Raw genomic sequence first — 25,207 nt, forward strand, 5'->3', positions numbered from 1 at the left:
AAATAGATGCATTGTGTGTGTAAAAGAGGAGATTGGTTGGTACGTTGTTTGAAGAGGGAATATTATGAACAGGAATAACACTAGTTATGGGTAAGCTATGATGATATGTAATATATATATAAGAGTGCGCGTGTGTTTGTGTGTATATATAAGAGTATAAGTAAACGAGGGGAGGAGAGAGAAAGAGGCAGGGGATAGATAGATAGTATAGTATATGTTATGTATACACGACGGCCTTACTTTTTATGTTTTGATCAAGTAGTACGTATAGAGGTATTCAACAATGGGGTGGTTTCTTCGCGGTTGTACTGCATCTCTTCGGCGGAAGAGGAGGGTGTGCTGGACCGCGCATGGTGATGATGATACTGACGGCTGCTGCTCGTCGTGCTGGTGGTAGTGCTGCTGCTGCTGCTGCTGCCGCTTCGTCGTGCGCCGAGAATGATGAAAAATGAGGCGCAAAGTAAAATAAAGGAGAAGATGGTGATGATAAGGTAGTTCAGCCACAGGATTCCAACGGAAATCATGGCGGATCGATGGATTGTCTCTGGCAACTCGTCCTTGTAAAAGAACAGCAAGTGCGTACCTGTAAAATTTCCCTCCAAAATGATCAATGATCTCACTCACACACAGACTCTCTCTTTTCTTCTTCCAATCCGTCAGCTTACCAAACAAAGCCCAACCAATCTGTCCTACAAAGATGAGACAGCCAATACGACTTAACCAAACACTGGACCTCCGCTGCTGTTGCCGCCGCTGCCACCGCTTCGTGTTGCTGCTGCTGCTGCCGCTGTTGTTGTGTGCCTCAATATCCTCCTCCTCGTCTTCTTCTACGTTTGTTGTCACCATCACCATCTGTGCATTGTCGTCCGTTTGTTGTTGACGGAGACATGTGGCAATCACCATGACAATCGTGATCAGGGACGACATGACTGAGCCCGTCAAGAAGACAGAGTACACGGTGCCGTCCGGCGAGAGCGACCACCAATCCGTGCTGTCTTGTAGCTCGTACCTTAGCAGCTCTGTCAGTGCGTTCACGCCGATAAACATGTTGTACACGTTCACGGGCACCAGCGATATGAGCGACACGACGAGACCTACGATGCCCAGGAACCCAAGCGATAGACCCATCGTTTTTGAAATAAAACCATGTTGTTTGCTATTGGCCATAATGTTCAGACTATACACACACAGCGCACACACTTGCTCTTGCTCTTGTTTGTCGTTGGAAAGATATGAGAGAAAGTGAAATAAAAAGAGGAAGAGGAAGAGAAGAGAAGAAAGAGAAGCGCTTGGTTTTATAAGAAAACAAGAAAAAAATGAACAAGAGAAAAGAAGGAGGAAAAAGGAAAAAGCTGTTCTTTTTTTTTTTTTTTGCTTCTTTCTGTGCATATCACACACACACAAACACACACACCACACAGAGAATTATTGCTTGCTGTTAGGTGCTGCTGCTGCTGCTGCTTGTATTCAAAGCCCGAGTAGCTTCTGCTTGTACTTTTCGCGCACGCCGTGCACGGTTTGGAGTAATGCTTCATCGTCTTGCTCTGCCGCAGCCGCTGCTTTGAGCTCTTGCACGATTTGGCTCAGCAGTTGCGAAGTCTCCTGGATGGGCAACAAACTCGTCAGTCTCTATGACTCTACAAGTGCGCACACACACACGCACACCCTCTATCTTTTGTCATACCTCGCTTTCGGCCGTAGCCTGTTTCTTTGTATGCTGGCTATCCACTGCAATAACAATAAATACGCTGTTATTACAACCACTCTTTCTCTCCGTCATCGATTGATAGCTACTACAACAGCAGTAAGCAAGCCATACCTGGATCAACATCCTCCAGTTCTGCAGCTTTCCGTTTGGCCAGACGCACCACACTGCTAGGAAACTGTGCAAGCTCCGCGACATGGATTCCGAAACTTTGGTCGCAGATACCTGCCCACATACGCTTGTGAGCTCTCTCTCTCTCTTTCTTGCCCCGCCCATTCTTTTGTTACCTTCCATAACTTTATACAGCAGTGTCAGACCTCCGCCAGTTTCTCCCATGTGCACTGCAACATTGAGATTCTTCACGTGTGGTATTGTCTCTGCAAGCGCCGTTAGCTCGTGAAAGTGCGTTGCGAATAAACAGAACGCGCGAATCTCGGTTGCAATGTGCCTGAGATTTGAAGAAATATAACGTCAGCTTATGTCCTGGCTCGCTTTCTGTAAAAAGCGGGAGCCCCTTCTCTCTTTCCCCGCTCTCCGCTCGTTCACCCGTCCATCGTCCGTCCGTCCGGTGTATTGTAGCACACTTACTCCGAAATAGCCCAAGCCAAACCAAACCCGTCATATGTGCTTGTACCACGTCCGAGCTCATCAATGATGATCAACGAATTTGCTGTCGCTGTCTATCAACGTTTTTGTGTTGTTGGTGTGTGCAATCAATAACAACAACCTTGTTCATGGGACTCCCGCTTCTTTACCTTCAAGATGGTTGCCGTTTCAAGCATTTCGGCCATAAACGTCGAAACGCCTTTCAGCTGGCTGTCACCTGCCCCCACACGCGCCAGAATGCAGTCGAATATCCCAATGCTGGCTTCGGCACAAGGAACAAAGCATCCGATCTGTGCTAATAATGCAATGACGCCCGTCTTTGATTTTGATGGTTCTGTATGAGTTTCATTCTGCTCGACCCTTAAAGATAGAAGCTTGTACACACAATCTGTTACCTGGCGGATATAAGTTGACTTGCCGCCCATGTTGGGGCCAGTGATGATCTGGAACTCGGATTTGTCTTTTGAGGAATTTAGGCGTAATCAGCTGACAAAAACAATAACAACACACACACACACACACACACACACCAAACCGATTGTTGCTTAGCTCACCTTTCACCATTTCAATATCGTTCGGAATAAACACCACGTCATCCTGCACTTCCAAGCACGGGTGGCGCGAGTCGCGAAGCACAATGTTGCCTTTACACAGATAACAGCACATGTTAGCTGTGTTTTCTGTTTCATCATCCATTACTATTGTTGCTGCTGCTGCTGCTGCTGCTGATACAAACCAAATTCTTGCACTAGTGGCCGAATATACGGGGTGGGTGCCATGATAGACACATGGGCAAAGCTTAGAATCACATCCAGTTTTGCCAGAACGCCACTTAGCAGCTCCAGTACGGGAGAATAGGTTGCTAAGGGTAGTAGTGTCATTATTAGCAACAACCAAACAAACCTTCCTTAAAACAAACTCTCTCTTTCTATGCACTTACCGACAATGCCAATGACCTCTTTGACCAAATCACTTTGTCGTCGTTGGTATTGCTTAGACAGTTCGCTCCACGTATCGTTAAGTTCTTTAAGTCGACTGGTTGCAAAGTATGTTCCAATCTTCTGTGTAGCATATTCAATGTATTCGGGCTTGTTGCGGATAGCTGAAGCATCGGTGCGAGTCACCCGGAAGCACTGGCCATATACATTATGATTTTCGAGCTTGAGTTTCTTTTCAGTGTCAAAACCTAGTTTGTTACCGACGCGTGCGTGTTCAGAGTCTATCTGTTTGCGAGCGGCATTGATTTCTTTACGAATTTCTGATTTTAAGAAAAGTTTGTTGGTGAGGTTAGAAAGAAAGAAAGAGGGGTGAGTACACAACAGGTGCACAAGGCACACACACAACAATAATGCATGTATACCTTGTAAATCAGGGTCAAAGTCTGGTTTGATAATAAATTCATGATTCGCCACCGCATCCAAGTCGATTGTCGTTTCTACCATTTCTTGGAGCTTGTCTAGTTTTGCCGAGTAATCCTACATGTGAAGCAGTGCATCGGTTATAAACAGCGTGTCGTCTACCCATCTTAGTATGAAGGAGAAAAGAGTACCTTGATTTTAGAAGTGTAGGTATCGTCCATAAGTTTTGCCTTCACTTCATCTTCTGGAGCTTGTGCTTCCAGACAAGTGATAAGAGCAGGTAGTCGGATTACGACTTGGTATATCCTGACGACATCCTGAAATAAATACAAATTAATTATCCACTACCTCCGACCGAGAAGATCCCATCCAATGCCTATCCTGCTATTTCTGCGTTTACCTGTAATGATGCAATGCCTTTCTGAAAACGCTTTGCCAAGCGATGTAAATCCGGTACATTCTTCAAATGATCTTCTTGAATAGATTGTCGTAGCTCTGTGCCTTCGTAAAAGATTTCCACTAGATCCTGACGTCGCTGGATTTCTTGGACGTTCAATAAGGGTTGTTTTAACCATTGGACCAATAGACGCGACCCTTGGGCAGTTTTACATTTGTTTAATAAGCCATAAAGACTCATTGACTTGTTGGATCCTTCCTGTGGACTTGGCATCAGGTTAAGTGCGCCCAACGCTGAAGCATCAAGTCGCATATATTGGGAGAGATCATGGTCCTTGAGTTTGTAGTGCTTGAAATTGCTTTCATCCTCGACTAGCTATACATGCCATTATCAGTTCTCTCTTGTCTCATACATTTTCGATGCTTCCTCCCCACTTTTAGTATCCTTAGCTTACTGAAAGGTACTTTATCAAGCATGCACAGGATCCCATTGCATTCTTCATTTCATATTCGGCTGATTCAAAGGAGGTATGTTGTCAGTATATGGATTTCTAGTGACGTAACAATAACTATCGCCACTTACGTAGTGCAGTAATAGATATTTCTCCTTCCAGTAATCGATTTAGATCTTGTTCAATATTCTTGGTGTTGTAATCCACTGTATGATTCAAATATTGATAGAAAATAGTCAGCTTTTTACAGTGAATAAAAGCAAGTAAAAAAAGAATAGAAAAGTCACCCTTTTTAATTTCTGTCACGACAATCCTGCAGCGCTCCAAAACACTTTTTAATTTCGTCAATTCATAATCTCTGGTAGCATCGTTCGAAGGTACAATACATTCTTTCACGCCAAGTTGGATCACAAGCGACTACACATGTATTCAGACAAAACGGTCCAAGTTGGTACATATCACAGTACAATTAGTAATGTACAATCCTCCCCAATCCTCATCTTTTCAATATACCTCAAAGTTTGAATAAAGCTCGTTATCAATGAATTCAGACACGCCGATTTCCTTGACGTTTGTATCCGTAAATGATACGCCAACAGTCTATACACATTCACATACGTTAAAAAAATCCCACTTCCTCAAGCACAGTAAAGTACATAATCCTTTCTAACCTTTGTGTCCGTTGTAGCGCTTAATTTGACAGCCATCACTACCGGTGATGTTGTCATGCTCGAGTTCAAAAACAACAAATCCTCAACATCCTGAAGGTTGCCCGGAGAAGCTTTTTTTGATATCTTCCACTGGCCTTTGCTCGATGTCCATATTTCAACCTTGATTTGCTTATTGAGCAACGCATCGCGTAAAAATGTTTCTGCCACGGTGCTGCCTATTGCCGTTGTTGCTAGTTGCCCTTGGCTGTCTATGATTTATTTAATATGTCATGAGTATTCTTTTTCCATCGTTCAGCAATACCAGCGTCTTAACAGGTATCTACAATAGCAAAAAGGTTTATTACTACCTCCCCAGAACTTGATTACTGAAGTGGTTTTATATACATGGTGTGCCATGTACTGCGCGTCTTCTGCATGGACTGTGTAGTATGGTTTTTGGTTGGCGTCGCGTTCGAAAAACCGAATGGTTCCTTCTTCAACCTAAAAAAAAGTACCAATGTGTGTGAGAGCCTGTACATGTTTTTTGAGGAGCGTTAGCTGAATGGCCCAATTGTATATTTACGTCCGGCAATGATCGGTAAAACTTGACAAAGCTGCGTTGTTCTCCAGTTTCTAGAATTGCAAGAGAGATTCCGTAATACATTGAGTATTTCTTGCACTCGTAACGTTTATTTTGCAAGAAAAAACGGATAGCTATTATTAACGTATATACCGCGTACCAATATCAGGAATATCTTCTTTTGTAGCAGGTGAGCTCATGTTCGTTATAGTCTCTTAGCGTTTGAGGCTAAAAAAATAAAAGTGTCAAAGCAGGTGTGGTCGACGACGTGTCGGGATTAAATCAGGAACGCGTTTATTTTGGTTCCGACAACGCGGGAAACGCGGTGACACGTCAAGTTTCTGACGCGTTTGCACCAAACATTTTCGCATTCGATAGTATCAAGCTTTAATGGACGTTGTATACAGTACCGTAATAGTATGCTGCACATACAGGTCGATACATTCACGCACCGGGGTTTTTTTTCGTGATCTTACTGCTCGTATGTCAGTATCAAAAAGCTCTGCAGTTCAAACAAGTGCTTTAGTTCATAACCAGGTCCCACCGACAAATAGAAAAGGAGACAGTTCATATAAGGCGAAGAGAATGGCTCGACTGGAAGTTAAAAAAAAGAAAAAGAGATTGACGGCGGCAATAAACAATGACAACAGTGGACCATAAAGCGAGCAGATAACAGCTTGGTGTGGTGCTCTTAGCCGGCATGGCACTTTGAAGAAATATAGCATCCGTTTCCAAGGATGAGCCAACGAGGAGGCGACACACATTAGCATCCCACCGGTGCCTTTGTTTTATAGTGCTCCGCAAAAATAAACAGAATCTTTAACTCGTAATGTGAGCTGTCTCACTCTTGATCCTGCAAAGTTCGATCCCTTAAAATATAGTGCCTCAATCAAGTGCCCAAGCAAGCATTGGAGGTTGAAGCAATTACAAGTGAGAGACAGACAGACGCCTTTGGCAAGATGACGGATCTTGTCAGCATTGATGCTTTTTAAGCAGGAATACATGCCCTTTTATCAAGAATTTGGCATCATACTTCTTTGGTTCTTCGTCTTCTTCGTAGCCACCGACCTGTATGTATCTTGAAAATGGTGGGCACTTGACAGAAACCATTGATCATGTATTGAAGCCCACTAATAAAAGCGAATGATGCACTGTATATAAGCAACAGCCTTAGAGCACAGCAGCAAATGCTGTGTATATGATATTGTTACCAAAGGAGGAAGATGGAGGCAGGAAGATTCCAGGATGTGTGGCAAAGGAACTCAGCTCGAATGAGGGCTGTATCATTTTCACATGGTAATAAATAACAACAGACGATTTCAAATAATCCAAATTTGTGCCAACGATTATTTCGTAAGAGCCTCGAGTGTGATCCTTGTTCACGGCCTTTCGCTTTTTTTCTTTTCTTGCTTTTTTGTAGCATGCCACAAATAAGTAAGTCGCCTAGAAGTGAGTATTGCGTGAACAAGTGGGTAATGATACACACACGGGTGAGAGATAAAAAAGGGGGGGTGGTAGAACAGAAATAACATTGCAAATTCAATGACAGTTTCAACTAATCCATTGTTATATATTTGCGACGCTTTTTTGCTTCAGATACGACATTGACTCGAATTCATTGGGCAGCATGGGCTGTCTTTCCCGTGGCATTGTCTGCAATGTTACGAAAACACGGCGGATTCTACTACTATCGAACCACGACACAAATATTCGCTTTAGCATTCTGTGCACTTTACGGTGTCTTTGCATCATTGTCATTGCCTCTCGTTGGCAAGCGACATCTCATCAACTGGTCGGTGGCTCGGTTGTACTATCATATGGCAGGCTATTTAACGGGAATTTCGGTATCCATTGAGGGCAAGGAACACTTGGACTCGAAGCGTAGTGCCGTCTATGTCGCAAATCATCAAACCAGTATGGATATCTTGTTCATGGCAAGTGTGTTTCCCAAAGCAACCTCTGTTGTTGCCAAGAAGGCACTCAAGTATTATCCATTCTTGGGCTGGTTCAGTAAGTGGTCCTTATATGTGTTTCATAGTTTCTTTTGCTGATATGTCAATCCGCTACTTTTTATATCACTAGTGACCTTGAGCAAGGCTATTTTCTTGGATCGTAAGAACCGTGACAGCGCCATCAAGGAAGCAAAGCAGGCTGCATTGGATATTCATAAAAAACAGGCAAGGAAGGGATTATCAAACGTGTGAAAAATAAGTGTGCGGGGAGAAGAAATACATCTATAAAGGGCAATCAACTCATTTAGCATAATGCATGTGATTAAATAGACTAGCGTATGGCTTTTCCCTGAAGGTATCAACTTTAGAAGAAGACTTGATTTCTTTGATGGGTGGATTAGTGACCAACTGACGTGATTGCTTTGTTGATTTATTAGGCACTCGGGGTTACGCTTCGAAATTGGATCTGTTGCCGTTCAAGAAGGGCGCCTTTTACATGGCTGTGCAGGCGCGTGTTCCTGTGGTACCTATTGTAATTGCTAACTATAACCATTTGTACGACTTCACAGTCAAACGCTTCGACCCCGGCACCGTCAAGATCAAAGGTAAGGCGAAGGATGTTTTGATTTTCTTTTGAAGGATTGTTTTGCTCTGGTGCCTCGTTTATACACTTATACAAGAACCGCTTTTGTAATTTCTTTTCTCGTTCCAGTATTACCGCCAGTAGATACCTCCGAGATCGACGAATCTTCTGAATCAGTGGATAAACTTGCCTCCAATGTTCGAGAGATGATGTTGGCTACTCTCAAAGAAATCTCTATTCCTCCACCTGGCTCTATTAATCCTCCAGCATCACCACCTTCTACTGCGTCAGATAAAAAGTCGCATTAAGCATTCCTATATTTTCCTCCATTGTCATTCTCTTTATTCGATATTATTGTTATATTAATTCTTGATTCAATATTTTATCCTACTGCATAGACATTATCATGAAACATATTGATGACTACACACGTGTTGCTTATTTTTTTCATGTTGCTAAACAGGCGAAGCTTGAAATCACAGTAATCCAGCTTGTTGTTGAACACAGGAGCCACAATGTGTGCAAACGTTGCTCATTTCGTTTGAATAATAGCCTCATTGCTTTGGACCAGATACTAGTCGATCGTATAAACACTCAGGTTTATTCTTTTTTCCATCACCTTCTATTGCTATATTGTTAGCAACATTTCCTGCTATCATCAACAAACAGCGCGTTTCTGTGGAAAATGTAAACCCATTACTAGGTGAAATACCCGGTAATCGAGGCATATTTCCATTCAGATAACATAAAAAGCGACTTTGCTTTTAGTTTAGAGATACACGATCAACTGAATATGCTAAAGGTGAAAGAAAAAGTCCAGGATCTCGCAATGGCGATCGCTGTTGAAGCAGGGAGAGCGCGATTTTTAGTCACCGCTCTTGCAGCTTTCTCTCGATCTGTATATCAACATTATAATTCAAAAGCAGCGTTAGTAGAATGATCCCGTCTATTAATTTCCAGCGACAGACAGACGCATTATCGTGTGTCACATGGAGATCTAATAGCAGTAATATTTAGCTTGCTTCTTCTTCTGCAGGTACAATTGGAATCAGGAACGGATTTTTGCTTATCCTTGGGAATGCACTGTGGTAGCTAGACAGCCCCATTGCCCACCCACCCACCCACCCCCCCCCCCGCGCGCACATACCCCGATCACACAACAACACACACGAACTTGTTCTCAGAGCATCCTGTATGTAGCCACACATAACACAAAATGCAACCCACACTAACTGCAAGCAAGAACGTTACACTAAATCAGCTTCAAGTGATGCTGAAAGTTATGTTATTTTTTTCCTTGTCCCACCCAAGATGGAAGAAACTTTTACTTTCCCACTCGGCTTCTTAATAGTATATACATCACAGTAGACACGACGTGAAAACGAACTGTTTCAACCTCTCCATACCTCTTTTCCCCTTTCCGTTTCTCTTTTCTCTTTTTTTTTTACCCGCATACCCTCTCCCTATTTCGTTCACTCACTCTTTTTATAAACAAAAGAAGTGGAACCAACATACCACGTTCTACACACTTGTTTAGCGATCGGCAATGGGTGCCGTCTGCTGTTCTTCGAGCATCGATTTCGCTAATGAAGGTGCGTCCAGTATCCCGATCTCTTGTATCTTTGTGTTTTCGCTAACTAACTATTTGAAAAAAAATGTAAATAATAGAGGTCCAACTCAATCACTTTTACCTCATGCGCGCCATTGGCAAGGGCGCGTTCGGCAAAGTCAGAATCGTGCGACACAAAGAGTCAGGCAAAGAATTTGCACTCAAATACATTAGCAAAGAAAGGTGCATTCAACGCAAATCGATCGGCAACATAATCAGTGAGCGACGATTACTCGAACGGATCGATTACCCGCTCATTGTAAACTTGCGGTATGCATTCCAAGATGACGAAACGCTGTTTATGGCTCTCGATTTGAAGCTCGGTGGTGACCTGCGGTTCTTATTAGAACGAATGCGGACACTAAGTGAGCTTCAAGTGCGCCACTACGTCGCCCAAATCGCGCTTTCTTTGAATTATCTCCACAAACGACGGATTGCTCATCGAGATATCAAGCCCGACAATGTCTTGCTCGACGAACGCGGCCACGCGCATTTATCCGATTTCAACGTGGCTGTGTCATTCTCGGATAAGAAGCCTCTCAGATGGTCGACGGCAGGTACCTTAGCTTATATGGCACCCGAGCTTGTGGGCAAGCAAGGGTACTCGACTTCAATCGATTGGTGGAGTCTCGGCGTCCTTGCGTATGAATTATTGTTTGGTAAGCGGCCATTCAAGGGCAAGTCAAATGATCAAACGATGGATTCCATACTGCACGATCCGTTACAGTTCCCTGAAAACGTGTATCAGATCGTATCAGAAGACTGTGTGAATGTACTTTCAGGGGTAAGTAATAAGAGTATCAAGAAGAGTGCAGTGACAATCGTCAAAACCAAACTTCCCCTCTCTGCCCATCGACGCATCTTATTCGCAAGAGAGAACAGGTTTTGTCCAAGATTGTTAATCAAAAGGCATGCTATGCTACACACAAAATTATAGTTACTCGAGAAATCGCCCATTCGTAGGCTTGGTGCCGAAAGCTTCCGAAACTTTAAAAGCCATCGTTGGTTTGCTGGCTTGGACTGGGACGCATTGGAAATGAAAACCGCTGTGCCGCCCTTTATCCCCGATGTAAGTAGTATAGCAATCGAATCCAGAAACTGTTCTTGAAAAGAAGGGTCGTCTCGTGCGTGTATTATGTATGTGTTTCAAACAACATCCTAATCTTCTTTCTTGACACCTTACCACAGTCCAAAAGTTTGAACTTTGATGCAGTCCATGAAATCGAGGAAATCTTACTGGAAGAACCACCTTTGCGTACGGTTCGACGTGGAAGAAGCACTCAATCAGAGCATCATCCTGTCACCGAGGAAGCTCAATGGCGCCAGATGTTAGAGGATCGCTTCCTGTCTTTCGATTATCGAAAACGTCGTATGGCTGAGGAACGTATCAATCATCCATATAATCGAGGCTACATGGTGGTATCATCTACATCAACCACAATGGAAGACGATGAAGATGAGGATACGACACTACGCAAAACATAAAACGAAAGAATACCCCCACCTCCTTGTACGGTTAATGCAGCCCAACTGTTGCTATATCATCCTCATACACACACTCACATATTACATTTTTCCACATTTATCAATTCATACCAAAGATCAACATCAGCTCTGTTTACACTCATTTTCTGAGAAAAAAACACGTATAATATAAAAATATATATAAAATATTGCAGAAAGAAAAACTATTTAAAAACATTACATTCAAGCAATACGTTGACAACGCAACAAGTGGAATAAACTATAATCATCCACCACCCAAGCTCCTTGTTGATGCAGTAATCGTTCAAGTTGACTACAATAAGCGTACTCAGCAGCACAGTGATTAATCCGCTGCATGACACCAAGATGGAAGGTGCCACATCTAATTCGTATGGATGTCCCGTTTTGAGTGCCTGATAAGCCGATGAGATTCCGATACCGAGCACCATATCTGTTCATGTTTTCATCGAGAACATGAATAAGTTATTGCATAAGCCTATCATCATTTTCTACGCCAGCAAAAGCAATATCCAGATAGTAACTTACTGAGTAAAGGTCCAGCATAGCATGCCGAAATGGCCATCGTCGGAAATCCCATCTTTATAACATATTATTGAATGTCTAAGCTTATGTCCCCTTACTGTGATATGGGCAAATAGCAATATCTTCCTGTCCTCTTACCTTAGCAATTGCTGTGTTTGATACCAGATCGCCCACGCTGTTACCCTAAAGATAGCGAGTCAGTAAAATCATTGTTGTCGGAACCCCTCGACGTTCTCTTGATTTTCCCTTGATTTAATTACCAGTGCAAAGATCGTCAATCCCATAATAGCATCACTGATACTCAAAATAGCACCAATAGCTTGCAACAAACCCACCATCGAATTGGCCAGCAAGAAAATCCAGTTCAACGCAATAACAAAGCCTCCGAACGATACCATCCAATGCCATTTGGGTGGCTGGTCTGCTGTGGTCTTGACAAGTATAATCGATGCCATCACACAGCCGATGCCGAAACCGATTAGAATGTAAACTCCAGGGATGAAGTCATTCACTACATGTCTCGGCTTTGTTAGCAAGATGTGATATTTCATCATTCATGATCATTGAGTTGAAACAGTGCATTACTTACGCCACATGACACCAAAGACAAATGTCGTGGCCATCACTGCTTGAGTAGCTAGTAGCCATCTGCACCATGGCATCATTGGGCCTTCCTCTTCTTCCAATATTATTCCATCTTCCTCCGGTAAAGACAGGTGATCATCCTCTGGACCGCCGCCACTCAAGGGTGGCGGGGGCACGGGCAAGTAACCCTTGTCGGTAGAGACTCCATCAAGCAAGGCGTCCTCGGCAACCTCAATATCATACACTTGGACATCTTCAGCAACAGGCAGTGTCAATGTGAAAATCAACACAAGAGGTAAGGCTACCAATGAGCTGAACTTTGAAAATCTGGTCTTGGTTTGCCAGCCTTGTAACGTTGGAAACATGGTTTGAATAAAGTCCTCCCATGCAATACCAAAGGACCAATAGAGCGAAGCAATTTGCTTTTGGAAGCGGCTAGTGGATTTTTGGTGCTGGCGGTGGCGACCGTGCTGGTCATCGTCGTCATCGTCTTCGTCGTCCTCGTCACCGTCGTCATGATCGTCAGCAGTGATATTCGGGACGGCGATGGATAATGGTTGATCTTCTGTTGGTTGTCGACCACCGCCCAATCGAATTTCAGGCACGACAGCAGGCTGCTTTTGCTGTTGATTGGCTGAGATATACGTAAAATAGTCTTCGGCCATACCTGTGCTGCTGTGTGTGCTGTCCGGAGTTGTTGCTGTCGTGCATTGATTGCTGTTGTTTATACTCTTATTTGTATTATTGGTATGATTATTTCTTAAACCGGGAAAATTTGGAGTTAATCGGTCGCCGACGGTAGATGCTCTCGGACGGCCTCCTCCTGGTCTATATTGATGAAGAAGACCGTTGCTGTTGTTATTGTTGTTCTCCGAGTCGCTAGCGTTACTGTTACCGCCTCCTATCATCAGACCTCTCAATGAACCGTGCGACGGTGTGCCCCACATGGATTGATGCGGCACCGATGTTTCGCGATGGCGATGCAAGGTTCCGCTCGTGCTTCCAGTCCTTCGAATCGTTGAAACCTGTTCCTGGAACTCGATGGCTCTATAAATTGAGTTGCGGATACCCACACGTGGCGAGATGGCGTGGCGATAGAGCCGGGTGGATATCGATCCATTTGTGCTTGTCGTACGTGGTACACACAAGCCATCTATGTGCAAGGATGATCGAAGCGAAGAGCCGGGTGACACAGGCCGAATGACATGTCCAAGATGGGATTCGTGAGATGAGAGCGAGTTATGTGACGAAAATCCATGCGATGGGATCGCGAGTCGGGGTGGCTTTCCATGTCTTACTACAGAAGCATTTCGTTTAGATGAAGCAGAGAGATAAAAGATTAGTGCTAGATACTGCGTCTAAAAAGAACTCACAAGACAGCACGCGGGGTCGTTTCTCCATAGAAACCACTTATGCTTTTCTCACCTTCCTGTTGTAGCAAGTGTGTTGCCTCTGTCAACTGATCTTCGATGTTACTGTGAACTGAGACCGGGAACGACTTGGACTCGAGCTTGGCTGGTGTTTCGGCGCCTGGAAATCGAAACGCACCAAATACGACGACAAACACGTACGTAAGATAATAGGCAATCAGGGCGACGCCGTGGTACCAGAAAATGCGTCGGTGATAGACGATCCATGTCAGCATCATGATAGCACCCGTGAGAAAGGAGGCGTCCCGCATAAACGTGATCCGCTTCGATTTGAAAGGTCGAATAATTCCCATTGATCCTGAAACGACTGATACGATGAAGAATGCTGCACCGATCAGCTCGCCGACCGCTAACGATCCAGCTCCACTGTCCATGGCACTAGCAGCCACGAGAAGTGCATGTAAGTCACAGTACACAGATGCATGCATTGTATCAGCCCGTGCAGTAGTTTTCTTTTTTTTTTTTTTAAAACAGCATCCCTGGTATATCCTCATTTTTCTCCTTCCTTCCCTCGCCATGCCAGCCCCTTCTCCCCTTTTGTCTTTCCATATGTTACCAAAAAGACGCATTTACCTAAAAGTGCTGAACAGATCTGGACTACCGTTACCAAATGCCAAGATGGTGACACCCGCCTATAGAACATTCTTAGTTTCTGTCTTGTATAACGTTCTCACACGAACCATGCTTTCGGACAGTTGCAACTTGGAGGATATCGTCTGGAGATTCGGGCCTGGGGATGTGTGTAACTAGATACGTAAGCTTATCATCATTCAAGTGCCCACACACACCCTTGTTCGCATTTGGTGGTAGCAGTACATATCCTTGGAAACTTACAAAAGAAATCAGATGCAACAACACTGACGGCACCAAATAGCATCAGCAGACCCAGTATCTATATTTAAAAGCGCCAGTTAATGATATATGTATATTAATACACAATGATGATGATGATGATGATGATGAGTGAACGATAGTGTGTATGCGGCACAGCACAAATAGGCAACCAAGTAACTAAAGCATATGCACGCCCGTGCATAATATGCTTTTCCGGGTGCAATCACAACCAAACAAATACAAACAAGAAAGCAGCATTTCTTACCATGAGTGTCAACGAGATCGGTTTCCAAAGCTCTGAGCAATAATAGAAGGTCAAGTAAAATCGACTGAAGCCTTTACACGCCACTTGAACAAAACCACACTGGTCCTCGTGGGCTTCAAAATTAGAGCACTACATAGTAAGAACCGAAAATGGCTTTTTAGTGGGTGTGTTGTGTGTGTGTGTGTGTGTGGCGCAAAGAGCAGTAACCTTCACAAGATGTAGTACGCCGCACACCCAAGCAAACTGATACTTGCCTCCTTATGATGAGATGAGAACGGGTTGACGAGGCTTGCTGTTTCAACCTGGGTCGACGACAGCATAGCTGACAATCGTACCAAGGTCGCAAGAGTAAGCACACCAACCACGATCTTTATGACAGAGCTTCTATTCGGTTGCACACCCATTGCTGCCCATGTAAAACAAGTAGAATAGAAAGTAAAGAAGAAGGAAAGAAGAGGAAAAAAGGGATGATGCGCCTTTAATAAATTTTCAGGTCTCCCATCCTTCGCTTTGCTCTCTCTCTCTCTCTCTCTCTCTCTCTCTCTCTTCTTTCTCTTTGCACACATCATTTGTACATTTAAGAGCCCACCCCCCCTTTTTTTTTTTTACTTTTTACTTCTATGCAGCATCAAGCTGCGGTGGCGTACCTCTCGTACATGTCGGCAAATATCTGTTTGATGATACACACACACACACACTCTCTCTCTCTCTCTCAGTTGAATGTGCATATTACTTTACTTTACCCAGCCGTATCTCCTATCACTATCATCCCCAACTTTCTTTAGAATCGTTCGCCACCGCCTAGCTGTCCACTAGCTACTGCCACTGTATAGCAGCTACATGTTCAAATATGATCTCCCACCGATTTACGTTAAACGTTAATAGTTGCATGTGACATACAAAACACAGGAATTTTTAAAAGATTTAAGGATGATGTTATGTTGTGTGGTTTCTCTCTCCATCTTTTTTATTATAGCAGTAAAAAAAAAAAGAAAGAAAAAAAATTAGAACTTCATGGCGTGAGGGAACTGGCCCTTGCTGAGGCTGAAGGACGACTTCAAGTAAGCAACGAACATGGGGTCCTTGGCAGCGGCAATGATATCCTTATCAACAGCCTTCTGGTCAGCAACCTTGTTTTCGGGGAGAGCAGCCTTCTTGGCCTAGTGATGATATAGCAAATGCGACATGTCAGCTATACAGAGTAGTCTCCCCTTTTTCTCTTTCTTTCACATTAACAGCACTTGTGTCCTCCACCCCTTGTGATCCATTTCTTACCTGTTCACCCTCAAGGAATTCCTTCTTGTCAGCCTTGCCAGACTTGCCAAAGTAAGCATCGTTGAACTTGGCATCAAGCTAATCAAGAACGACGGTTTTCCAATTAGTACACATTCTCCCTTCCCTACCAATTATCCCCGTAATAAATCCCAACTTCTTTTCGACTTGATGAAGAGAGTACTTGGGTGTGAACGTGATTGAAAAAAAAAATACATACCTTCACGCTGGAGAGGTCGAGCTTGGTGGAGGTGGCAATAACGTAAGCCTGGTTGACACGACGGAGAGGGACGCCGTTGACCTTGTAAGGGCCAGTGACCAACAAAAGACCACTGTCGAGCTGCTTCAAGAAGACAACGCGCTTGCCACGGAAGCGACCGGCCAAGAGAATGAGGACGGTACCGGGCGTGATGTTCTTGCGGAGAGCAGCAGCCTTGGGCGACTTGCGCGAGACCTTGGGCTGGGGAACGTCTTCGGCGGGATAGAAGCGAGGGGCCTTATCAGCAGGAATGGTACGCTTGTTACCGTTCTTGCCACCCTTAATTTCCTTGACCTTATCAGCAGCCATTGTTGAATTAACCTGTTGGTTGGTGTTGTTGGTGTGTGTATAAAAGAAAAAAGCGTAAAAACGTAAATTCAGTTTCGATCGATTCTTTTCGTACAAGGTTGACAATTTCCGAGTTCCTTCATTCGTTTTGTAATAGACATTCTAATCCATCCCACTAATCCATCCATCCATCCGTTTCTATACACATCCATCCATATCTCGTATCCTATCCTTTCTTTTCGCTGTATCCCATACGCCTTCTATCAATCTTTTTAGCGGTAATTACCTCTCAAGGACGTTGCAAAAGAGGAAGATTATCTTCAAGCTGCTTCAAGCATATATGAAGCCGCAGTGCCTGTAATTCAAACACCGCCAAATTAATGCTTTGCTGGAAGGGCTTGTTGCGTTGCTACTGTTCCACCATATGGAACTGCAAAGCAAGTGTTGCAAGTACAAAGTAGCTCATCGTTTTATTTGGCATGTTAACCCTTTAATCTTGATGAGCTACATGAGCCAGTATCTACTGATAGCTACTGTATCTCCTCTTTTTCTCTGATAAGCTGTTGCTACTTTCCGTCAATAAATCCATTCTGCTTCCCCTTTTCTTTGGTTGTGATCGGCCCCCTTCCTCGCCTCCCCTGCTCAGTAAATGACAGCAGCACCCTCTCCGGTTAAAGTAGCACATACAGTCAGGGCGACGAAAGTATTTTTCAGCTTGTGCTGGCTCAAATAGTGATAGCAATCATTTTGGATATTACTACTAAATTGTTACAGTTGCTATGGCAACAGTACTATAACTGCTGCTGTATGCAATATGAGGAATTGCAATTGTTACAACACAACCTCTCAAATTCTGGTTCAGCATGGAATTTAATCACTGTATTATATTATGCACCGTGAAACGTATGGCTCTAAGCTTGCATTCATTCAATACCCATTTATTGTGCACGTATGATTGCTCGATAAATGGTATGCAACTTTCCAATATCATCAGTATATTTCATCCTTGGAACCGTATTTCTTTCCACCTGCTATAGAAGCTATAAGAGAAGAATCAGTGCTCATCAAGGGGACATGCGACACTGATATGATGATACATACGTAGTAGCTACTAGCAACAATTTTATATACATATACGTGGCTTTAAATACTACTTAGTAGTGAATTAAAGAAGGAGAAAACTAATTTTTTATGCTTTTATTGATGCGATAATATTATGATTGGGCGATGATAAATTGAGATTTGTGGATTAGAATGAAAAGAGCATCACAATATAAATATTAACATATCCTTCTATTGAGGTAATTGAATATAAGGGGAGGAATTGAAACAGCAAACCGCATATACACGCAAAATAAAAAGGAAAAGGTTACATTAGAGAGATTATTAAAGAGAAGAAAGAAAATAATAAGCTGTCGACTTGTATGTAGACATTGTTGTTGTTCTTTGAGTTACTTGAGTCGATGTGATATTTTTACATGATTGTACAGGAGCATACACATTGGTTTTCAACAACCATGGAACGCCGTCTACCAGTTGTTTGTTGATGATGGTGATGGTGTGAGAATCGGTGGTATTCTGCTGGCGAAAAGATGTCAAATGTAGCTGTAGAACCAACGTCGCGAAAACTTTCGTGTGTTGTGGTTGTCGTTTCTTGTGGCAGTAACAGATTATCACTGTCCATGAAAATCAAGCTGTCGATAGCCGCGCTGGAATTGTTTAAAACAAGTGATGGATGGCGATAAAGACCGTAATGGATATCACCTGCAGTCATGGTCCCCGCCACTGGATTCGCCACAGCAACGGCGCTGGGACCAAACGCATCGATATCGTAGATTTTAACCCGTATTCGACGATCAAAGGCTTGATCCAGGAGAGCCGTGTGACGGTTGGACAGCCGCTTGTGGACCATGCCGTTGGTGGAATACCAGTATGGAGCAGTATCAGAGGCATTACTATTATTGTTATTACTACTGCTATTTGACATTGTTGCTAAAGTTATGATATATACGTAAAACTAAGGAAAAAGAACGAAAAAAAGAGGGAAAAAAGATATCTAGAGGGGTCCAAGATGTGCTTTTGTGCATCCAAATTATTTGGATGCTGTTTTCTTCTTGTCTTCATGATTATAGACATAAGATCGGCAGATAGGTAGACAGGACGTCGAGCAGGAGTGGGGGGAGAGGAGAGAGTAAGTGCGAGTGTGAAAGAGGGAGAAGAAGGGACACACATATAAAAAAGGTTAATGCCTCCTTTTTCGTCATCGTCATTATCATTACCAGTGTTGTTTCTACATACAGCCGCTACCACCGCCACAGTCTAGCTTGTACAATGTGCTGTTCTTTTTCTCCTTTTGCCTATGGATAGAATATAACAGAGACCATGTACACACTTTTAAGAGAAACACCTCTACTTGTTGTCAGCACTCGTGTTAACGGCTGGAAACTGCTGCTGTTGTGGTGTGTTTGTTTTAGACCAGATTGGGGTGCTGTACTATTAGCTAGTGTGGGTTTTTGCGATTTGACATTGCTTCCTTCAACTCCTGCAAGAACTTTCGTAGCGCAGCATATTTTTCATGTACGTGATGTGTCTCGTAAACTTTATCACCTCAAGCTCTGGGATGATTATTTATACCATTTTGCATTTGCGTGCAACGGTGCATATAGGATGGCATGATCCAACCGCACAATATACAAAACCATGTCCCTTTATGATGGTACACACACACACAATGAGGAATAGATCACGCACTTTTGAAAAAAATAAGATCATGTGCGTGCATGAGCTAAGCCATAAACATACATCGTTTGCAACGGTTCTTTTCTATCAAGTGATATTGTGATTGTCCTCTATAATTGCAAATCATTTATGATGGGGATAAGGAAAAGACGACGTATGATATGCAAATTTACCAGCCAATAAACAGCAGTTATCAATACCACTGTATGTACTTACAGATGTATACTGTGCTGTCGGTTACCCTTTACTCCTGCTCCTCCCGCTCCCTTGGACTCCAGTCAAATCCTTCTCCCTTAAAAACGCTCCCCTTACTGATGTAATATCCTCCTCTCCGTAATGTTTTCCTTAAAATTGGCTGGTGGTTTACTATTACTATACTGCACATTGCTACATACCAACTGCCATGTATGGGCATTATTGTCAATTTTCTTCCATAGCACATCACAAACATGACCGTGATACCCAGCGCCCTCTCTCCGTGTATTACAGTATGCGTTACAGTACCCCTCTGTTAGCAGTGGTAGTAAACAGCAGTATTTCCTCAATAGCAGTTCACTCGGTTTCCTCATGCTTGTATCTTAAGAAGAAATTAGAAAAAAAATCTGATCTAAATTACACAGAATGTATATTACTCTAATCAGGAAGTGGTAGTAGAAGATGAAGAAGTTGACTTGACCTCTTCTACTTGCTTTTGTTCTACGAGTTCGCCCAAAGGCTGACCCATTCTAACGGTCTGACCTGCAGCAATTTTGAATTGGAACGAGGCTGGAGCCTCGAATACAAGCACAACCGTCGATCCCAAATAGAAGCCACCCATTTCTTCACCATGTCGCAACGCCTTGCCACCCAGTAACTTGCTTGCTGATTTGTACGATACTTCGGTATATGTTCCCAAAGGAAGATCCTCTTTTCGGTTGGTTTTGAGAGCCTATGTTGTATCAAATGTTGAAAATTGCACGTTAGCCACTGCCTTGTTTTACTGGTTTCATCAACTGCATCCATCATGCAAATTAATGATAAAGAACTGGTACTAGCAATTACCTCATCGAACTTGATATGTATCGACCCGACGTTCGTGGCGCCAACAGGTGTCATGGAGAAAAAGCCATGCTTCCATTTACCAAGCAAGACCACACGCTCGTTCAACACAAACAAATTCTGAAGCAACTTGACAAAGTAAGGCGATACCGAGAACAATTCACCAGCAAAGTGTCTTCGCTTTTGAACGACCCAGCTTGTGGGCGAATGGAATCGATGGTAATCGCCTGGTGCCAAATAGATAACGCAGAAGAACAAGGCATTGCCAGGCTTGACATTATGCTCGCCCACAGAAGTGCCAGGCTTGACATCAGATAAATTGAGCAAGGCGGTAGAGCTGCTGTCTGTCTTATTGTTCTCTTCATCATCGCGTGCCAAACCGTCGGGACCGACGGTACTCTCAACCTTGACGCCATGACCCTCTTGGCCACCCAGCATATCGTCCAGCGAATATTGGATACCGTTGACGTTGGCAAATGCTTCCTCGTCTACCGATTCACCTTCAGCCATTTGCGCGTCTATTGTTGGTACGGAGGACGTGTCATCTGTGCCCAACAACGCGTCTAACGAATACGTGACTCCCTTGATTTGTTCGATTTCGCGTTCGTTGACAATACCAAAGTGTAACACTTTGCCGTCAGATGGCGATACCTAATTTTGTTAACACGTGAAAAATTTAATTGAAAAAAAAAACCATCATCAGTTACTTCTCTTTTACTATATTTGGCTCTTTTGACACATTATACACAAGTTTTACCAGAGGTGTATTAGCAATAGGTCGAGCACCATCCTTCAGTTCACGATAAAAGAATTCGGCGAGGTTCTTATATGCGTACAAGTTGGGGTTCTTCATTTCTTCTAGGTTACAGCCAAAGAGCCAGCTATACAGCTTAAACCCGGCAGGTCGTAAGGGCTCAGGAATGGTCAGCGAGTTGAAAGCGCCCCAGAGTCGCGATATACTTCGTAGAGGCAAAGCTGCTGCTACGTGAACTTGCCAGGGGCCCGAGGCAACATATTTTGGTTTGGGCCGATTTTCGATTTCGCGATCCCGGACATGACGGTATTGAATGTAGCCAATTACTGCCAAACCCAAACCTACTGGCATGGGCGACCATTTGGTTTCTGTGCTATTCCATGCATGCCGTAAACGTTCTAGATTTTTCAGCATGTCATAGATATATAGATGTATACAGGTATATTAGAGTATTAATAATTTTGTATAAGTGACGGAAAGAAGGGCACAAAAAATATAGTTACGGAGTACATAACGAAACGATAATACGTTACCAAAAAGTGGCTTTTGCTTTTGCTCTTGTGAATGAGCGAGACGTTTTTGGCAATGAATAAGTGGGCTTCTTGCACGACATGTACCGTGCAACATGTACAATGCTTGCCGAGAAAGCAAAGGGTTTGGCATGATCCCGTATGCTTGGTATATAGGTTAAAGGAAAGCAAAAGAAAAGCTCAAACAACGAAAATTTCTTTTTTTACCTCTCGCGTGCTGGCTTTTCAGCTGTTATTGTTGGTCAGCATGAACCACGCACCAACCAAAGGAAAGCAATTGGTTTCAGCAACTTATGTTTCTATCAAGGGCGCGAATACTAGAAACCGTTGGGTCATGGCAGGGAGAATATGCACGTCCAGCTATTAGGTGGTCAGTGCAAGCTGAAAGCACACAAGCGATGATTGAACGAAGTACTTTCACTGTCACAAACCCTAATAGCACATCTAAATTTTAGCCGCTACACTTGCACTAGTAAGCCGTCGACACGTATTTTGAGCTATTGTAGACATATACCTAAGCATACATAGGCGGGATGGAACTTGAACAAACAAGTGAGCACATCCAGTAGATCACGCTTGCGCTGTACGTGTAACTAGGAGATCCGATAATCATGGAGTTTCTGAACGACATCAACACGAGAGATCGGGACTTTTGACATAAAATATCATGTCAAGACTTTGCACTCATGCATTCGAGAAGGAGCTTCGAATGGACAACCTCCTGTTAAGCCACGAATTACTACTGAGACCTGACAAGGAGACAGCATCTCCTAGTTGTCAACGATATGCTATTGATTACAATATGAGCATACTTTGTATTCTTTGCAGAAGTTATAAAAGAGAAGGATGCCACGTTTACGAGTGTATAATATAATGTAACAAATAGTCCTTCCAGGAACAAGGGTGAAAATCACAATTTCTTAGAGCTGGGTAGTTGGTGTAGCGGGGACTTAAAGCCTTCGCTAAGTTTGTGAAGCGCAGGCAACTTGTTCTTTTTTTTTTTGCTTTCCCGTCAAAAATAAATAATAATGACATCCCCAAGCTCGTCCGTCGACATGGACATCTCTGATGGCTCAGATCACGGATCGGTCTCTAATATGAGTGACATGGAGGTTGCCGACTACGATGACGAAATTTCTCAAAGCCCATTTAAAGTGGCGAACAGTTCAACATCTATGAAAGCTCAACAACGGCAACATCAACAACAGCAAATAGCTATGCAGCCGCATGAGCTAGCGTCAGCAGCAGCAGCAGCAGCTTACACGGCCACTGTTTCTGAAGGCTTACAGCAATCGTATGCTTATTATGTAAGATATTTTGTTTTTCTTTTATTCTATTATATGATCTCCCGTCGAATTTCATATTTATAAAAAACTTTTTGGACCATCACAACTACCATCGCCACCAACGCTGGCACAGTACCCATACCAGGATTATTTATATTTCGGTCAGCCGCAACAACCCGTCAAGATACCACCAGCACCTTCACCAAATCGACAAATCCACGTCAATCCGTCAAAACACAATACGCTCTTTGATGCGACTGTAACGACAGCGGCAACAACAGGAAATACTACTGCATCTCTAGCGGCCATTGCTACTGCTGCCGATAGCGATAAGAAGATTGATGAAGATATGGATAAATATGACGATAACGACAGTGACTCGCTATCTAGCTTTGTTACAGCCCCACTCTACACGGTGAACGAGTCGGAAGAGGAGCCAGGATTGATTAGAGACGAGGATGAAGATGACATGGAGACTTTGGCATGGTATAAGCACCAGGTATCCAAGTTCGATACCGAGATTGAAACCACAAAAAAGGAGAAGCGTGGGCTTGAACAGGAACTGTTACGTCTGCAGGTACTGCTTTCGATGGAAAAGAACAAGATGAAGTCGCGAAAGAAGGGAAAGATGAAGGCTCAGGTGAAGCAGCAGCAGCCGTCAACGGTATCTCCAGTTGCAAAAAAGGATTCGAGGATCGCTACAACAACGCCACCGTTACAATCATCATCAACCACAAGCAAGCGTGCCTTGTCGATATCTCTTCCATCGTCACCATTATCAACAACTGCCGGGAACGAAGCGACGCGAAAGAAAGGAAAGAATAACGCGCCTACTATCTCATCATCATCACCATCATCTAGGAAAGCGTTACCGCAATTAAAGGAGTCGTTTGTAATTGCGGAACCAGCGAAATCGTCACCACCAACAGTCAGTATGTCATCTTTATCGCTACAACCAGCGATTGAGAAACAAACTTCACCATCATCTAAACCAGCTACTGCAAACCTGGGATTGGTGACACCGAACACGCCGTCCATTGCATCAAAACCAATCAACACTGCAACCCAATCATCAGCAGGACCAGTGGGCGCTTCTTCCTTCATACCATCGACGGCTGGAGCTCAAGCGTCTCCGCGTCCGCCTTCAACATTTACAAGTAGTCAGCAACGGCTCCAAAAACACCAACCAGTTACTGTCTCGGCAGCCAATATCAGCAAGCAACTAAAGACTTCAGTTGATGTTGCATCACCAACAATAGCAAAGACACCCGCATTGCGATCACTACAAAACCAAAGAGCGAATGCTGTAAGGGATTTTTCAAACAAAAACGTTTTTTGCTCATTGATGATCTTCTGATCCTCACTACCTGCTCCTTTGGCGGAGACTTCGCTTTTCTTTTTCCTGTGTTTCTTTACACCTTTTTGTTTTTTTTTCTCGATATCGTTTTTTCCCTTAGATCACAGCCCATAACAGCGAGTCCAAAATCTCTATCAATCCAGCGACGAAAAGGATAGTTGAGGAACATCGGGGCAGCAAGGTTAGAAAATTTGAATTTATATGAAGTAGTAGTAGATTCCATGTGCAATCTCTAGGCAAGCGATTTCACACAGATGATGAGCTGCTAGGGTGCTTTCAAGGCATACGAGTCGCCACTCCAACGGTTCGGGTTTTCCGGCACAAGCAATATCAATCCTAGTAGTAGCAGCGGTATTAACAGCAACAACACCAACGTAAATGGCAATGGTGCTACCAGCACCAGCAACAATGATGGTAATGGGTTGAGCGTGGAGAATGTGAACCGGGAACTTTGCAGTTTCGAAACGGTGGGTGGTCAGTGTAACGATGATACCTGTCAAGCACTCCATTTTCGTGATTTCAATACATAGTGCATGAAGAAAAAAACGAATAATAAAGACCAACAGACAACAACTGTACATTTACTTGTTGTATATATAATATCTAGTACAATGCTTGTTTTTATTTTGTGTGATTTGGTAAGAAAGGATG

At 43.4% G+C, this 25,207-nt stretch overlaps 10 protein-coding genes across 10 annotated transcripts; 4 read left to right on the forward strand and 6 right to left on the reverse strand.

Moving 5' to 3' along the window:
• Window positions 1-254: 254 nt before the first annotated feature.
• BDB00DRAFT_789216 (uncharacterized protein) lies at window positions 255-1,167 on the reverse strand (the record flags this gene model as incomplete). Its single annotated transcript, XM_053120859.1, has 2 exons — window positions 255-583; window positions 666-1,167. The coding sequence occupies 2 exons, from the start codon at window positions 1,165-1,167 to the stop codon at window positions 255-257; spliced, it is 831 nt and encodes a 276-aa protein (XP_052978169.1).
• Window positions 1,168-1,442: 275 nt separating this feature from the next.
• Window positions 1,443-6,002, reverse strand: BDB00DRAFT_831123 (muts domain V-domain-containing protein). Its single transcript, XM_053124095.1, has 21 exons — window positions 5,908-6,002; window positions 5,751-5,800; window positions 5,536-5,668; window positions 5,189-5,436; window positions 5,031-5,117; window positions 4,805-4,934; window positions 4,649-4,723; window positions 4,521-4,579; window positions 4,070-4,441; window positions 3,861-3,986; window positions 3,672-3,786; window positions 3,252-3,569; window positions 3,048-3,173; window positions 2,866-2,955; window positions 2,707-2,771; window positions 2,461-2,628; window positions 2,294-2,385; window positions 1,993-2,153; window positions 1,820-1,930; window positions 1,685-1,728; window positions 1,443-1,602 (listed from the first exon to the last, which is right to left on the reverse strand). Exons 1-21 carry the CDS (start codon window positions 5,945-5,947, stop codon window positions 1,468-1,470), a joined length of 2,745 nt encoding a protein of 914 aa, XP_052978170.1. The 5' UTR covers window positions 5,948-6,002; the 3' UTR covers window positions 1,443-1,467.
• A 1,066-nt stretch (window positions 6,003-7,068) lies between these two features.
• Window positions 7,069-8,962, forward strand: BDB00DRAFT_831130 (uncharacterized protein). The gene is made up of 6 exons (XM_053124096.1): window positions 7,069-7,237; window positions 7,344-7,757; window positions 7,830-7,924; window positions 8,030-8,054; window positions 8,137-8,304; window positions 8,412-8,962. The coding sequence occupies exons 2-6, from the start codon at window positions 7,406-7,408 to the stop codon at window positions 8,588-8,590; spliced, it is 819 nt and encodes a 272-aa protein (XP_052978171.1). The 5' UTR covers window positions 7,069-7,237; window positions 7,344-7,405; the 3' UTR covers window positions 8,591-8,962.
• Window positions 8,963-9,604: 642 nt separating this feature from the next.
• Window positions 9,605-11,583, forward strand: BDB00DRAFT_831134 (kinase-like domain-containing protein). The gene is made up of 4 exons (XM_053124097.1): window positions 9,605-9,874; window positions 9,951-10,675; window positions 10,829-10,960; window positions 11,080-11,583. The coding sequence occupies exons 1-4, from the start codon at window positions 9,829-9,831 to the stop codon at window positions 11,374-11,376; spliced, it is 1,200 nt and encodes a 399-aa protein (XP_052978172.1). The 5' UTR covers window positions 9,605-9,828; the 3' UTR covers window positions 11,377-11,583.
• BDB00DRAFT_959032 (Sodium/calcium exchanger protein-domain-containing protein) lies at window positions 11,580-15,468 on the reverse strand (the record flags this gene model as incomplete). Its single annotated transcript, XM_053129688.1, has 11 exons — window positions 15,288-15,468; window positions 15,034-15,162; window positions 14,769-14,826; window positions 14,615-14,664; window positions 14,508-14,566; window positions 13,930-14,312; window positions 12,509-13,801; window positions 12,180-12,430; window positions 12,058-12,102; window positions 11,923-11,974; window positions 11,580-11,827 (listed from the first exon to the last, which is right to left on the reverse strand). Exons 1-11 carry the CDS (start codon window positions 15,435-15,437, stop codon window positions 11,580-11,582), a joined length of 2,718 nt encoding a protein of 905 aa, XP_052978173.1. The 5' UTR covers window positions 15,438-15,468.
• A 474-nt stretch (window positions 15,469-15,942) lies between these two features.
• On the reverse strand, window positions 15,943-17,156 carry BDB00DRAFT_831143 (ribosomal protein L6e-domain-containing protein). The gene is made up of 4 exons (XM_053124098.1): window positions 17,139-17,156; window positions 16,526-16,885; window positions 16,309-16,386; window positions 15,943-16,193 (listed from the first exon to the last, which is right to left on the reverse strand). The coding sequence occupies exons 2-4, from the start codon at window positions 16,871-16,873 to the stop codon at window positions 16,038-16,040; spliced, it is 582 nt and encodes a 193-aa protein (XP_052978174.1). The 5' UTR covers window positions 16,874-16,885; window positions 17,139-17,156; the 3' UTR covers window positions 15,943-16,037.
• Window positions 17,157-18,326: 1,170 nt separating this feature from the next.
• Window positions 18,327-18,839, reverse strand: BDB00DRAFT_873937 (uncharacterized protein; the record flags this gene model as incomplete). Its single annotated transcript, XM_053127160.1, has 1 exon — window positions 18,327-18,839. The coding sequence occupies one exon, from the start codon at window positions 18,837-18,839 to the stop codon at window positions 18,327-18,329; it is 513 nt and encodes a 170-aa protein (XP_052978175.1).
• Window positions 18,840-19,036: 197 nt separating this feature from the next.
• BDB00DRAFT_469958 (uncharacterized protein) lies at window positions 19,037-19,602 on the forward strand. Its single transcript, XM_053117495.1, has one exon. The coding sequence runs from the start codon at window positions 19,235-19,237 to the stop codon at window positions 19,526-19,528; it is 294 nt and encodes a 97-aa protein (XP_052978176.1). The 5' UTR covers window positions 19,037-19,234; the 3' UTR covers window positions 19,529-19,602.
• A 626-nt stretch (window positions 19,603-20,228) lies between these two features.
• On the reverse strand, window positions 20,229-21,797 carry BDB00DRAFT_789224 (phosphatidylserine decarboxylase-domain-containing protein; the record flags this gene model as incomplete). Its single annotated transcript, XM_053120860.1, has 3 exons — window positions 20,229-20,519; window positions 20,633-21,280; window positions 21,387-21,797. 3 exons carry the CDS (start codon window positions 21,795-21,797, stop codon window positions 20,229-20,231), a joined length of 1,350 nt encoding a protein of 449 aa, XP_052978177.1.
• Window positions 21,798-22,941: 1,144 nt separating this feature from the next.
• BDB00DRAFT_789225 (uncharacterized protein) lies at window positions 22,942-25,086 on the forward strand (the record flags this gene model as incomplete). The annotated part of the gene is made up of 6 exons (XM_053120861.1): window positions 22,942-23,220; window positions 23,366-23,839; window positions 24,061-24,127; window positions 24,195-24,505; window positions 24,657-24,737; window positions 24,826-25,086. 6 exons carry the CDS (start codon window positions 22,942-22,944, stop codon window positions 25,084-25,086), a joined length of 1,473 nt encoding a protein of 490 aa, XP_052978178.1.
• Window positions 25,087-25,207: the final 121 nt, after the last annotated feature.

This window comes from Zychaea mexicana (genome assembly GCF_025766255.1).
Source record: "Zychaea mexicana strain RSA 1403 chromosome Unknown BDB00scaffold_53, whole genome shotgun sequence".
Lineage (NCBI taxonomy): Eukaryota > Fungi > Mucoromycota > Mucoromycetes > Mucorales > Lichtheimiaceae > Zychaea > Zychaea mexicana.